Source organism: Calliopsis andreniformis, chromosome 3, assembly GCF_051401765.1.
Source record: "Calliopsis andreniformis isolate RMS-2024a chromosome 3, iyCalAndr_principal, whole genome shotgun sequence".
Lineage (NCBI taxonomy): Eukaryota > Metazoa > Arthropoda > Insecta > Hymenoptera > Andrenidae > Calliopsis > Calliopsis andreniformis.
In genome coordinates this window covers 1759096-1773356 of record NC_135064.1, presented here as the reverse complement: position 1 = coordinate 1773356, position 14261 = coordinate 1759096, and the positions used below count along the sequence as shown (strand labels likewise).

Sequence of the window (14261 nt, the reverse complement as noted above, 5' to 3'; positions counted from 1 at the left end):
ATGGCAGGATGGGGTAGGAAGAGTGGCCCGACCTGGACAAGAACGGGAAGGAAAAAGAGAAGACACTTGGGTTCCTTAGAATCCTCGTTATTCCAGATGAGCAGAACCCGCCCTGACCGAGAAAAGCCACGAAATATCCGAAGAAAAACACGTTTCGAGGGCAGAATCGATAGCAACAATGCCGTGGCAAAAGCACGAGGTCTCGGTTCTGCCGCTACTCGGTAAGGGGTACCGAGGAGAGGGAAGCGCATTAGAGGGAGTCAACCAGAGCAAGGGTGAGAGAACAAGCGGAACAGGGTGAGCGGTTAAGATAGAAAGAGACAGAGAGGAATGGTAACAGGCAGAAAGAGAGGGTGGAAAGCACGAAGCACGAGGCTGCTTATTGGAACGGCAGAGAGGGAGGTGAGTTTTCCTAAAGGCTAGGCCAGGAGGAGGAAGAGGAACGGAGAAGACAGGTGGCAGGGGGTGAAGAATAAAGGAGAGGAGGGATAGAGAGGAACCAGGAGACTTAGGGAGAGAGATGGAAGTCGGTTGATGGAACGAGGTGCTACAACGTTGGCAACAGCCAGATGGGTAAAGCCTGCATTACCTAGGGTACCTCGAAGAAACGATCTTCACTGAGGAAGCGCCAGGTAACCCGCTTCTGCCTGTCCTCCTTCGTTACAGAAGACTCAATCATTTCTTCTTCTTTCTATGCGATATTAAAGTACGTTCAAGCACCTCCGTTACTATATTACTGGTCGTGTGTGGTCTACATTAACGAAAGAGAATTGAACATTAATGAAATTTTAATATTTTGTCACTCAAACGTCAATAGTTTGAGATTTTCGAAATTTTTGCCAGTAACAACGTACCGTAGAGTGATTACTAATTTTTGTCTTAATGAACAGATAGAGATGTATATTTATATATTGTTCGTTTTTAAAAAAGGGTCTACCATTCTTAGGAGCTGTTAAAATATATTAGGTACTTAGTTTATACTAAAGTAATTTGAATAAATGGTTTCATCATTTAAAGCAATCTCTCCCAAAAAATTTATACCTGAATGTTGTGAATATGTTTAAACACACTTTTTCTAGCTTCAGCTCACCTGTTCAAAAAACAGTCAACAAAGTATAAAATAACTAATACATATATTCCAAATGCAGTACTAAATATGTAGTAAGCTGAATGTAGCGCCTTAAAGGCAACTGAGAAAATTTACAATGAACCCTGTGCACTCTGTACTGTTATAACAATTTGCACTCAGTAGTGTTTTATAAGACCACGTTATGTTAATACTTAAAAAGAGTAAAGCGGATTGACAAAATTATTGTCAGTATTATTGATCGTGTGCGGGCCCCTTTATGGTTAGAACATTGCGAACGATAGGCTCTTTTTGCAACCAAATTCAACAGTTTGAACTATACACGAAGATGAATTAATGATTATAGGTAATCTTATTGTAAAATTTATTTCAGTACAAATAGAAAATCGACATGAACATCATTTTTCAGCATAGTCCTCTTGCTTTTCAACGCACTTGATCTATCGTTGAAAAAGCTTTCTTATGCTTTCGGAAAATACCATTTTTGGCTGAGCAAAGATCCACGCCTGCACCGCTTTTTTCACTTCTTAACGTCTTCTTAGACAAATTACCACTGTCGATTAAACACGGACCCATCATTACAAGCCGAAAGCTAAGTAACAGAGTGTGTAGTGGAAATGTCTACAATCACTTAGGAAGAAAAGTTTCAAAAGTCAATTATTCGCAGGAAAATTGATGCTTACAATTTTTTGAGACTTACGTGACCTAGTACTGCCTTATCTTACCCTTTTTGATGATCACGTGTTTGATTCACTCATCATCATTAAGGAGCTATCGATTCACTTTGGATTAAGCAGTAACGGAAGCAACTCATACGTGACTCACTGCTTAATTGAAAATGTTATTTTCTGAGAGCAAAAGGAAGTTTTTCCAACAATGGACCAAGTGGATTAAAAAGTAAAGGGAAAATGTAAAAAAATTATGTTAATGTCGATTTTATAATTGTATTGGAATCAAATTCATAGCTATTGTACATTGCAGTTAATTATTGATTTATTCTCCTACACAGCAATGATGAAGGTAGTAACCCCAAGGACCTTTTTTAGATACATGGTTACCATATTTTAGGAAAGCGAATTCACATCATGAAAAATTAATTTGATTATTAGAAAAGCTTACGATTTATTAGTTATTCGCTTCTGCGTAACAAACACCAGTGGATCTCTATAGAGCATTGAGAGAAAATCATAAAGCAACGAACTCAACATTTTAACGAAATTACCCACTAAGAGTTTAAAAGTTACCTGATCTCAACCGAAAATACATTCCATCTCAGTAAAATTTGTATAACCAATCATTTAAAAATCGTAAACTTTTTTCGATCTTGAACACAGACCTAAACGTAATTACACACCAGGACTATTTGGATCAGCCCTGGACGTTTAGTAACCTTATCTACATAGCAAGTATTTTCTGAGTTAATTATAGCCCTTTACTGAAAAATAATTAATAGCTACATAGGTTCAATAAATGTTGATCATTTTCTTATAATTATTAATAATTGCCTCAGATATAATTCGAATAAAATAACAAGTTACGACCACCCATAACAAAAATTACTTTTTTTATTTTATTTAATTTTTACTTCAAAAATGTTGATAGAAGACGTGTTTTTGCCATGTCTAGATAGAAAACTCCAAAATCCGATATACTGAGAAAGTGCGTATTTATATTGTAATCTAGTGTCCTACTAGTGTCCTCACGTGTAACTTAGACTATAATCAATCTGTATAATACATAACGTGAAGCATCTTTGTAATTAAATTAATTCTATATATTTAGTAATCGTGTCTCTCCCACGCCCATTTCTCCAACCATGCGCAAAAGTTCATCTTCTGAATAGTTTCATCTATTTATCTAACATCTTAGTTTTGTTAACAACGTAGATGAAATGAGCGAAGCAAGTGACTTCGCAAGCTATGTTTGGATAATAATGTTTGAATAGGACATCATTAAGAAGCATTCCTACACCTATAGTGTATAATATAGAGCAAATTTTAGTTAGAGACACGCAAAAGTATTGGAGTTTTTGTGATATAATAGTATTCAACAAATAGAATCCAAAAAATACTATTCATAGTTTTAGTAATTCATCCATTGGAAAGTTATGCGTTTGAAAAACTTAGTGATTTTAATTTGCTTGACAAGTTATCTTGATATTATATTAGCTTCTATGCATAGCCTGACTGGTTGATATTACTTCCACTTAATTAATTCTATATAGGTATGTAATTATTTAGAATTGCAAAAAAAAAAAATTGTTTAAAAAGCAAACCTAGACTTACTATGATCAGTCTTTCCGTTTCCTTCTCAGTTACAAAAATATTGAACTACTGCACATGGTCGAGATTTAAAAAAAAACTGTACCTTGGAATTCGACAAATTGCTCAAGTTCCATTTAAAGCAATCTATTTTAAACCAAAAACACATTCACGAGGTAGATTTCTCTGATCAACAAAAATTGCCCCACTTATCGAATTGTATCTAACTCGCCAAAAGGACCGTCACCAACATACACTTGAATACGGTCAATGCAGTCAGTGAATTGACTATGGATAGAAGTGCACATGGGGTGTAGGTGGTCTACCAAACACGGTACAAACACTAAAAATTTTGCATATGCATAGCTTTGTATCAAAGAATTCGTAACTTAAAGGATAATAGGTACTAATCTTGGTAAAAATTTTTTGACCGAACGCAAGAATACGAAGTTATTTAAAAATATTGCAGTTTCTAAAAATGCAAAATACTACCCTACCAAACCCACCTAATTTTCCCATAAATTTTCTATTCATATGACAACAGTTTACATTTCAAAAACTACAATATTTTTAAATAACTTCATATTGATACGTTTGATCAAAAGCTTTTTGCCAGGGGTAGTATTTTTAGATTTGTCGAATACTATAAGAATATACAGAATGTGTCAGAACTGGTGGTGCAAGCAGAAAGGTGATAATTTTACACGACAAAATAGGTCGAACATGTAAAGTACAATTTTTTCTCAGATTACTTCATTTTCGAAAAAACTGTCTTTAAATTTTAACTGAAAACGAGAGTACCGTAGTACAGTTTCAGTTATTTGAGGGTAAAAGACGTGAATAATTATGCATGCTTCAAAACTTAGTCTGTTTTACATTTAAATTTGAAATGATCTTTTCACATATACATATAAAAAATGTAAACAATAAATATATTTTAAAAATTTTTTCTCACTAACAATAGTTTTCCTTCGTGTTTTATAATTAAAGCTCATTAACAAAAGGTCTAGTTTAAAAAATAAGAATATTACATCATAATGTGTACATATCTTTTTATAACAAGAAATTTCAAACTCAGAAATTGAGAAAATTTAAATCTTTACGGTATCTTTTTTAAAGTAATAGTAAGTAAAGCCTCCTTAGTTTTTTACTTTCATTTCATTTTTTGTCAGTGATAGACAATTTGTGATGTAAAATTATTTTCTTAAACAGAGTTATGATTTGAAAGTTACTCTTTGTTTATAGAGTAAGAGGAAACTTGTAAACAAAAATGGAAAAATAAATTGCAATCGTTAATAATAACCATAGACATGAAATAGATTCTTGATAAAAACAGATTTCTATACCAAATCTTTCTTTCCGACTTGATAGATAAAATTGAATTGCTAAAATAAAAAATGAACTACTTTACAATTAGAGGGTATAGTGAAAGTAAATAAAAAGTCACATGTTAATGTTTCGTGTTCTCATATATTTTCCCATCTGTTTCAGGTGGTGTGCAATTTAAATATAATAAAATAATAATAATTAATAATTAATAATAATTATAAGAATGATAACTGTCACGGTGATAATAATAATAGCAGTATTACTCATACATTAATACAGTCGCGCATTTTATCACTCCTTAACAACTAATTGCATTATGTTACAACGATTATGTACAAAATAATAATATTCGATGCTATTTAACATTTTGAAGATTATCCTCTCCCTATTCTCGACTATCGGACGTCCTAACGCACATGTAGGATGTCTGTACGACTTTCGTTCAACTTTCGAGGTTCACTGGCTAACAACAAGCTATATATTACACGAATAAATACCCTTTAACTTTTAAATATTATACACGACATTACACGGTCGAAAATGCAAAAAACGTTTAGCGTACTGGCACACACCAGTAGAACCACTCGCTCTCGATGATGTTTCGTACATCGATAAACAGCCCTATCGAATCCCGAGGACATTATTGTTCTAGCAGTTTGGCCTTCTTACGATGCCTTTGGTATATAACAATGTCTGTGCAAAACAAGTTCCCTATCACTTGGAAACGGTACCATTTCGTTACAGTAACCAATACAACAAATAAGTTGACTTGTACAGCCAGAATTAAGCGTAATTGTGCGCATTATAATCGCGGTTAATATAGCATCAACGTTGGAAATTTCAATGACGAAAAATAATGCTTATTAAGGAAAAGTTACTATCATTGTTACGTCGGTTAGCTGCTTAATCCTTTAGTTCCGGCGCGTTTTAAATATCAAATAATTTAAGTACCTATTTTTTAATTTCACATTAATCTTCATAAACATTCACATGATCCCAAATAAGATGTTACTCCCAATATATTGGCTGCGGTTGAAGTAATTCTAAAACATTTTGAAGTCTGTAGTTGGTTGCCGCCGACGGAGTGTTACGTTATTTTAAATTTTATAATTTGTTCCTGCTGATGTAGTTCTACGTCATTTTAAAGATTATACTTGTAGATTTTTGGAACTTGTCCGCGGTATCCAGCTAAAGCTCTCATGTTAGAACCACCCATTGCAGAAGGATTAAGAAGTACATAGATATACGCTTGTTGCAGATAAAGGATTAATATACTAATTTGTTTCATTTTTTAATTAAACACAATCAAAATTTCCTTTCTGCATAAAATTCCAATCCGTGAATTATATTGACATTCTTTTGGTTTTCAGAAAGTATTTTTGCTGTAATGTATGTCAACAATCAAGCATGCCCGTATGTGCTACAAGCATTCATGAAGAAATTAAATAATAAAAATCGTTACATGTATCACTTTCTATAACAGCAAAGTTGAATTATCTTCCGAAAATTACTGAACAATGACTTATCAGACACAGAAGCCAGATATCGACCCATACTGATCCCATTTGATCATTAAGTATTCAGAAGCAATCCCCGCTCGACGATCGTTTCTGTCGGAGTCCGTCGTCCATTTCGGGGCCTGCCTAATGGACCGGATCTCTAAATATCGAACGCCAATGCCAAATTGCGAATCGGTGACGTGCACGACCGTCGACCTATATTTTGACAGGTTCACAAATAATTCGTCTCGTTTCGCCATTCCTATATCGAGAACGCAGAACGATCCTGATGCCCGATCCTGACTTGACTAACTGACGCTGACGTTGGGACGCCGGACGAAGTAATTGGTCTTATCCGTTTTAATAGATGTCACGTTGCCCGATAGTTTGAATGGTAAGTGGAAACGTGGTATTGGCCGCGCTTGAATTGCTTAAAGACCGTAGACAAGTTCTGGAACAAAATTTACCCCTGTCTTGACATTTCTTGATCGAGGGTGCGGCTTGCAACTAAAATAAGTGACTTAGTAACTGGTACCGCTTAAGTGAAAGTCAAATGTTCAGATGCTTTCCTTGTCTCTGCAAACATACTTCTAAACTACTGAATAAAATTTGACCGGCAATTTTACTATGTCACAGTCCAGTTTAGCGAATTTCAGCTAAAACAATAATCGAACTCTTTGTCCCTCGCTTCATTCGTTGCCTGAACTTTTCAGTAGTTCAGAAAACCAAGAAGACACGCAAAATACGTCAACGAAAGATACATTTAAGAGAAAAGGTTAGTTAGAAGAGCTTTTCTTCCATCCTCCTAATCAAGTAGCAGTACTTCATATGTGACTGTCTACCGTCTGTACAGACACCTCGGATCCCATCATCATTCCGTTGGTCAGAATATTTGTCGACGGGGGTAGAACGAGGGGGCTATTTATCGTCATTGAGGGTCTGAGCCTCTCAGTTAGGGCTAGCATCACTTGGCAGTGAAGGTGTTGAATAGTAGCCAGCAAATTAAGATTGGTGTCGATCAATCCGGTTGCAGGAGAAAATCTATCCTTCTCAACAGTGTCGATTTCTTCCGGCGTTACAACGGCAACCTGCTCAAGCTCGGTCTCTTTAAGTGCGGCAGCCTTGTTCTTCTCCGCTTGCAGCAGCCTCTGCTGATGCTTCAGGTACGAGGTAGTGATAGGAAGACTGTAATCGATAGGCGTGTTTTTGGGATCGAGCCCAGGGCTCCACGGCCTTGGCAATGGCTGACTGGGCTGAGGGGACGGCGTTCGCCCCTCTGGCAGCATCCTTTTCCTCTTTGACGAAGCTGAACTTCTTGAGCTAGCTCGATCGGATTCGGGAGTTCGCCTGGATTCGGGTAGGGTTTCAGTGCTGGGCAAAAACCCACCCGTTACGGGTTCCTTCTTCAAAAGATTCGTGATACTCAAGGGATTGTATTTCTCTTCTTTCTCCTTATCAGGTTTGTCCGTCAAGATGTTATTACTCGCCTTTTGGTGCTTCTGATGCCTATAACTGTATAGACCCTTATTCTCGCTAGTATGATTCCCATCCCGTAGTTTAGGACTACTTTGCACAGAGGTCGTTGACGCGGTCGTCAGAGCGGCACCACCTACGACTGGGTTAGGGCTCAACGGTGTCGTCGTTGACGTCGACTGCGACTGGTTAGATAAATTCGTCGGGCTTGGAGTTCGAGGACGTCGTTGGCATTCTGTGCAGCCCAACAGAAATCGTGTTACCGCTTCTCGAGGAAGGAAGGCGTACGTTTCCGTGATCTGGAACAAAATATAGTCTCCGTATGAACTTTCGTCCACTAAATTTTTAAAAATTGTTTTCTTCTTAATGTTATGCACAGTTATATAACTTCTAATCGTTTTCTATTGTTATTAAATCGTTTTATACTGTACGTGTAATTTTAAGAATTATAAAGTAAAATTTCGGTAGCATTATACGTGTAGAATACAACAGGCAAGCTTTTCTGAAAACAGAAACTATTACAGATAATCTTTACTTTCTTAGCTAATAAATAACAAATTTATTCTTCTCTCTTATTTAGTTCCTTAAATATTATAGACGCATATGCGTATGTAAATTTTACCAGATAAAACTCTATTTTCATAAACAGCTTACATTGAGTATTACAACTTCAATATCCGCTTAAACAAATTCACTCCATCACTAAAAATTATATTAACAGTACTAACATTAGAAGAGCATGTTAAGAAATCTGAAATTTTTAAATTTGTTTTAAAATCAAATCAAATATTTACGTAACTTAAAATATTTAGAAGGTTTTTTTGCAAGACTTCATGATACGTCATTTTTAGCAGATGATGAAAGATTCATTGTTACACCCACATAAATTATACTAACAAATATATAATTTTCTAGTAAAATATCACTAATTTATACACCTGACGATCCCAAATGCAATTTCCGCATCTACAGTAATGGCCTTCCTAACTTGAACCACTAGTAGTATTTAAAATAATAAGAAACGTAACAACATAAATTGATAACATGCGCATCTATTTCTAATCTATGTTTTCAGAAATTTCCACATAGATAAAGTATGTTTTTGAGAATGTCTACTAATATGGATACATTATGTTGGATCCAAACCACTTTTGCATTTGTGTTACTTGCAAGAACGGCCTAGATAGTTTTTCATTGCTTGCCTTTTCTCGCACAAACTAATGGAACAGAAAAAGAAAAAAAACCAACAGTATGACAAATGAGTATAATACTGCTTTTCTCGTCTCATCTTCTGACCTGCTTGCCACTATCGGAAATCCCTCTTCGAACTTCTCAAGCTAAAGATATAAACACGAAAGGAACTTGACAGGGGGATTATCAGCCTTCAACTAGATTTGACTCGCTCGAAAAAATACAGTAATTAACATGGTTTGTAAAAAAGCAAATAAAAAATCAAACTCTATCGTAGGAGTGAGAACAATTGGTTAAAAAATGTTTAAAAACGTAATGGTAGCTTCTCATTGTACCTATAGAATTATATTACTATTTTATTACTTGAGCGCAGCCTCAGAAACTGACAAGACTTTTCTGAACAGTTGGTACCACAAACATAACTCTCCACTCCAACCTTGATGCAACTTCACGTGGATACAATACTATTCAAGTATATCAAGAGCGATTCAGCCATAGTTGCAACCGTACTTGCAAGCAGCCATGTTCGTAAGCAATAGAAATGATCTGAACGCAACAGTCTATTTAGAAAGAAGTAAAAGCCAACGGTGTGTTAACCGCCATTTCTTCGCTCACCTAAATTTTCCTAAGAAAATCGATCTACCTCAAAGATAAATGATAAGTAAAAACCTAAGGTAACGAATTCTAAAAAAAGGCCATAAATTCATTCATATGATGAGCTGCACGACATTGTTCCGCAAAAAGCAGCCAGCAGCCCACGATTTAATAAATTGCGCACCGTAATACTGTCTTACAAGTAAAACAGTTTCAGGGTCGTGCGCGATTACTACATACGTGCGTGTGCGCGCATTAGCACCCTCGAGTGCGCTTGTGTGTGCGTGTGCGTTGGTATGAGTGCACGAGTAAGCAGGCAATGCAACAAGTGTCCTGAGGATTTGAATCACAAGCAGATCGCGCAGTGGTTAAGAGAGAGAGAAAGAGAGAACGCGGGGTACGCGGTTTGGGGAGGAAGGAAGGAGGGGGTGAAGAAGCGAGATGGGAAATGTGGTAGGGAAGTCGGGGCGGCAGCGAATGGAAGAAAAAGGTACATACAGGCAGAGAAAGAGAGCGAACCGGTTCGGCCGCAAGGGAAGAACGTGTCAGAGCACAGATATGATACCCCGGAGAGAGCTTCGCGCGACGCGCCCGCACCCGCGCCGGAACACGTGAGATGACGTGTGGTATCGAATGTTCAACGCTTGAATGCCTCGATGCTTTCCCCTGAGAACGGTAAATATCGCGTGTCACAGCAGACCATGCAAGAATTCGGCCTGCTGACGATACTGAATGGATTCGGGGTCACCAATGTACCAATACACCTTCCCTTGGGAGCACGTTGTCAGCATCGATTGAATTCTGATCACATCTGATGCGTCCTTGAGAAACTGTTTTCTCTTTGGAAGGAACAACAAAAGTTATAATAACTAATTCAACTGAAAACCTAGCCACAGTCACAGCAGTATTATTCGACAGCTGTATGTTAATATGTTTATATGAATATATCTAGAATGGTGGCAATACATCGATCTGAAATTCATCCGGCTTTACAATTCGTGTATGTCCCCTTCAGTTGATGTCAAAACGGACTTCACAAAGTAAGCTCTCAATGATAGGTACATAAGCATTTAAAATAAAGAACACATATCCGAAATCCGTTTTTACTAATAGGCCGTTCGGGTACTATGGCGTTACATATTGTTACGGATCGTGTGTGATTAATACGACTCATTCTTTTAAATCTATAACTGAGATAAGATTGTCCATGATCGCGAAAAAATTATACCTTCTGCACTTCCCTTTTAGAAGAAAGTTTCCCTGCTAGAAGATGTTGGGAAATTTCTGATATTTCTAGAAATCCGACAACGAAGATGAATTAGATTTTCGCTAAATCTACTATTTCCTTCTGAGGGCCATACGCATTTCTCTGTTTAAATTATTGTTTAAATTATTTCTGCTACGCAGAAAACACTCCGATGAAATGCCATCGCTACAATTCGTATTGACTTTAAAACCTCACTATCTTATATTGGATATCAACATTTCATTCGCATTCGATATTTATCACTTTACACTTCCACTCATTAGCAATCTTGCGAGTCAGAGAAAAAACATTCCAGATTTTTTAGAACTACGATCACCCATAATAATGATCCAGGTATGAGCCCAAACCACAAACCATTAATTCACTAAAACAACATTACTGTCTGTTAACAGAGTTTATGTGTGGTTTATAAGAAGAATCCTAAGTGGGAGTGCCTAAAGTCCCTCAGGTATGAATGAAATATTTAAGAAACCTTGGAATTTGAGGAAAGAGAGTTCAATCACCGAAAGGGATCAATACGTACATTTATTTTAATCATTCTATGCATTTGGGCATACACATTCAAAATCACAGACATTTGAACTATCATTTTATAAATATAGTATAATAATCACTATCATCAAAACACAGTCACAGTATTTCTCTGATTTTTTTACCAAGTTAAGACTTGACATTTTCAATTTTAAAGATTTCAGATTTATACGTACATATATTTACTAAAAATCCAAGAAACGATAATCAAGGTATACACATGATGTTTGAAACTCACCGTCCGGTAGGTCCTCTTCTGACCAGCATGCTTTCCTGGACGACCCTCAAGATCAACGTGGACAGCATGAATAATATCGAAGAAGTTTTCGACAATTGCGACTTTCTTGTACACTCTTCCAGGTGGAACTGTGTTCTCTGCACCATTTAACGTCTGAAATCAAAATACATCAGGATTAATATTCAGTTCGATAACAACCGCTTTGGTTTATAGATTTCACTGCCATCTAGTTTACTGTAAGTAACTACGCTCCAAAGGAGATTCCTACTTTAACATCCAATGTGCACTAGATTTCTTCAACTCTACCTTACTCATCAAGTATTCCAAACTTGTATCGACTGTCGGTAAAGTAGACAGCTCTTTTACTTCATATAGATAAGATGCGTTTTAGAATAACAAGAAATTATAAGTTAAATAACTACATTTCTAAGGCATTTTGAATTGCGTATCTCATAAAACGAAAAAAATTGTTTACTAATTGATTTTTTCAAACATCTTGAACAGTTAACAATCCTATAAATATATAACAGTTTTTTTACTTCTCAAAACCTAATCAGGTATTAAAAAGATCAAATTAATCTTTTTAGAGCTATGAGAAGAACTAAAAGGACAATATATTGTTAACCTCGAAATGACATTTTCACCAAATCCAAGCCCGAATCATGTGCATGACTGCAAAGGGAAAAAATTCTAACTTTCTAAAAAAAACTCAATTAACGTGGAGCGCAAACTGCGTTACGGTCTGCCCAGCATGGCTCCGCGGTCAAATTGTTCCGACGAACTTTGCGACCTTAAGAAGTTGAGGGCGCATGCGCGACATTATTGTCTTTCCCTGAACACCTGTTGAAGGGTAAAGTTGAACTCGTGTGGGAGGAGGTGGTGGGGCTCACAGAATCGGTTAAGTGGCTGCGGTTAGGTAGGATAACAATGCCAATATCTGGGTGACCGCCGCCGTCCCCACCTTAAAAATAACAACGCCCGCTCGATCAAACAACGGCATCCTCATTACAGAACCTAATCAAGATGTCAATTCTGGATGGCATCCACGAACAGAAATCAATGATTGCGTATGTATCAAAACAGCTCAGACATTTGATTTTCAAGCACGTTTGGTGTACCATTTTCAAATTAAGGTACTGACTGCTAGTTTCAGCCTGAATATTCAGTATATTTTTAAGTACTTCAATTCCCTTCATTTGAAAATAATAATTGAAGTTTCAAAATACTTTGAATTATCCATCTTTTAGACAATAAATGAAAGATCTATCAGACCCAAAGTAAATATACAAGATTTATCTATAGTATCTTTTTGGCTGCGGTTGGTTTGGAATCTTATCGCTGCAGCTAACGGAGCAATGAACTTCCCAAGAATTACCGAATAGGTCGGAAACTAAAGTGAGAAATATTGAAGGGTAGAGAAATACGATACAGTAATATTTCAATTATCGTTCCCTTTGTGAAATCAGTTTCAAGAACTGGCGATACGGTAGCGATACGGAGCTGCAACTAACAAGGTAAAAATCGCTATAGCTAAGCGAGTATATATCGTTCTCGTATATCACTAATAAAACTTCAGCTTGTGATTTGATTGACGATTAGATTTTTAATTCTGTATCGTCCAAGGAGTAGAGATTCTATAATACGAAAATATGCTCAAAATTAAGAGCAGTCATCGGTGACCCCAATCCTACATTCGCTAATAATTACAGACGATTCAGGAGTTCCGGGGTCGAGTGACGTCCGTCATCCCCATCGAGATAACCGGCTCGATCGAAACGGGCAGAGATTAACCTACTTGAGGGTGTATGCGTCTTCCAGGCGTGCTTATGTAAACGCAAAGGGGTGACTTTCATGGTTGAGTACGCCCAAGCGCGCCCTGCTTGGCATTCTGTCGCCTATGGATGGCCGTGTCACGCGTATAACAAGCGCATAGCCGCCTGATATACATATACATAGTTCTACAGGATGATATCTATCTATTGTAGGAGTGTCTATGTATATCAGCACAGACTTCTGATTTTTTCTCATGTTTAATTTCATGTGACTTCAATATAAATTATGATTTTCAATTTCCATTTAGTCACTGTGATTCCTTAAACCTCTCTATCTAAATGATCTCTTTAAGTCACACAGTGAGGAATACTTCTGTGATAATTTAGAAACTTTTAGAGCATTGATGCCAAAGAATTCACATTCTTTTTTTTAGTAAGCTACTAACTTGTACACATTTTTAACATGTAACATTTTAAACATATACATATAATTATGGAAGATTACATACACTCTTCAACCAAAGAACCTACATATTTTGCATGAAATCTTCAATAGTATGTAGTTTGTTAATCTTGCTATATTTTCACTACTGTCAAGTTTTTTAATTACATGTCTCGTGTTTTATATGCATCGTTACTACACCTGTTCCTTTAGTTATGATTATCGCATCGTACAGTTTCAGTTTCATGTTACATCGTAATGATCAGCATTATTTCTTTAGTCAAAGAAAAGGAAGTATTTGCATATTGCATATGGACACTTCATATTTGCAATAGCAAAATACATCCGTTGCTACGAAATACACTACATTTGAATGACAGAATATGTACTTGGAATGTTTGCATATTAAAATATTCAGATAATAAGTATTCGGATACCAGAGAGTCTACTGTAAGTGCAAAACTTTCTAGTCATCATTGCGCTTTCTTTCCACGCCAAAGCTATAGGTGATTCGTGCGGAAAATGACTTAACACTTTACTACCTGCTTCTCAATGAGATCTGTAACTAATTTCTCAA

General features: G+C 36.5%; 1 protein-coding gene across 1 annotated transcript in view; it reads right to left on the bottom strand.

Annotated features, from left to right (window-relative positions):
• Nucleotides 1–4804: 4804 nt before the first annotated feature.
• LOC143188755 (uncharacterized) overlaps nt 4805–14261 on the bottom strand; it is a 56444-nt gene continuing 46987 nt past the window's right edge. The window contains exons 3-4 of the mRNA XM_076393182.1: nt 11471–11623; nt 4805–7948 (exon numbers count right to left, since the gene is read on the bottom strand). Of these exons, the coding sequence (XP_076249297.1) occupies nt 7001–7948; nt 11471–11623 (1101 nt within the window). The 3' untranslated portion in view covers nt 4805–7000. The remainder of the gene's footprint in view (nt 7949–11470; nt 11624–14261) is intronic.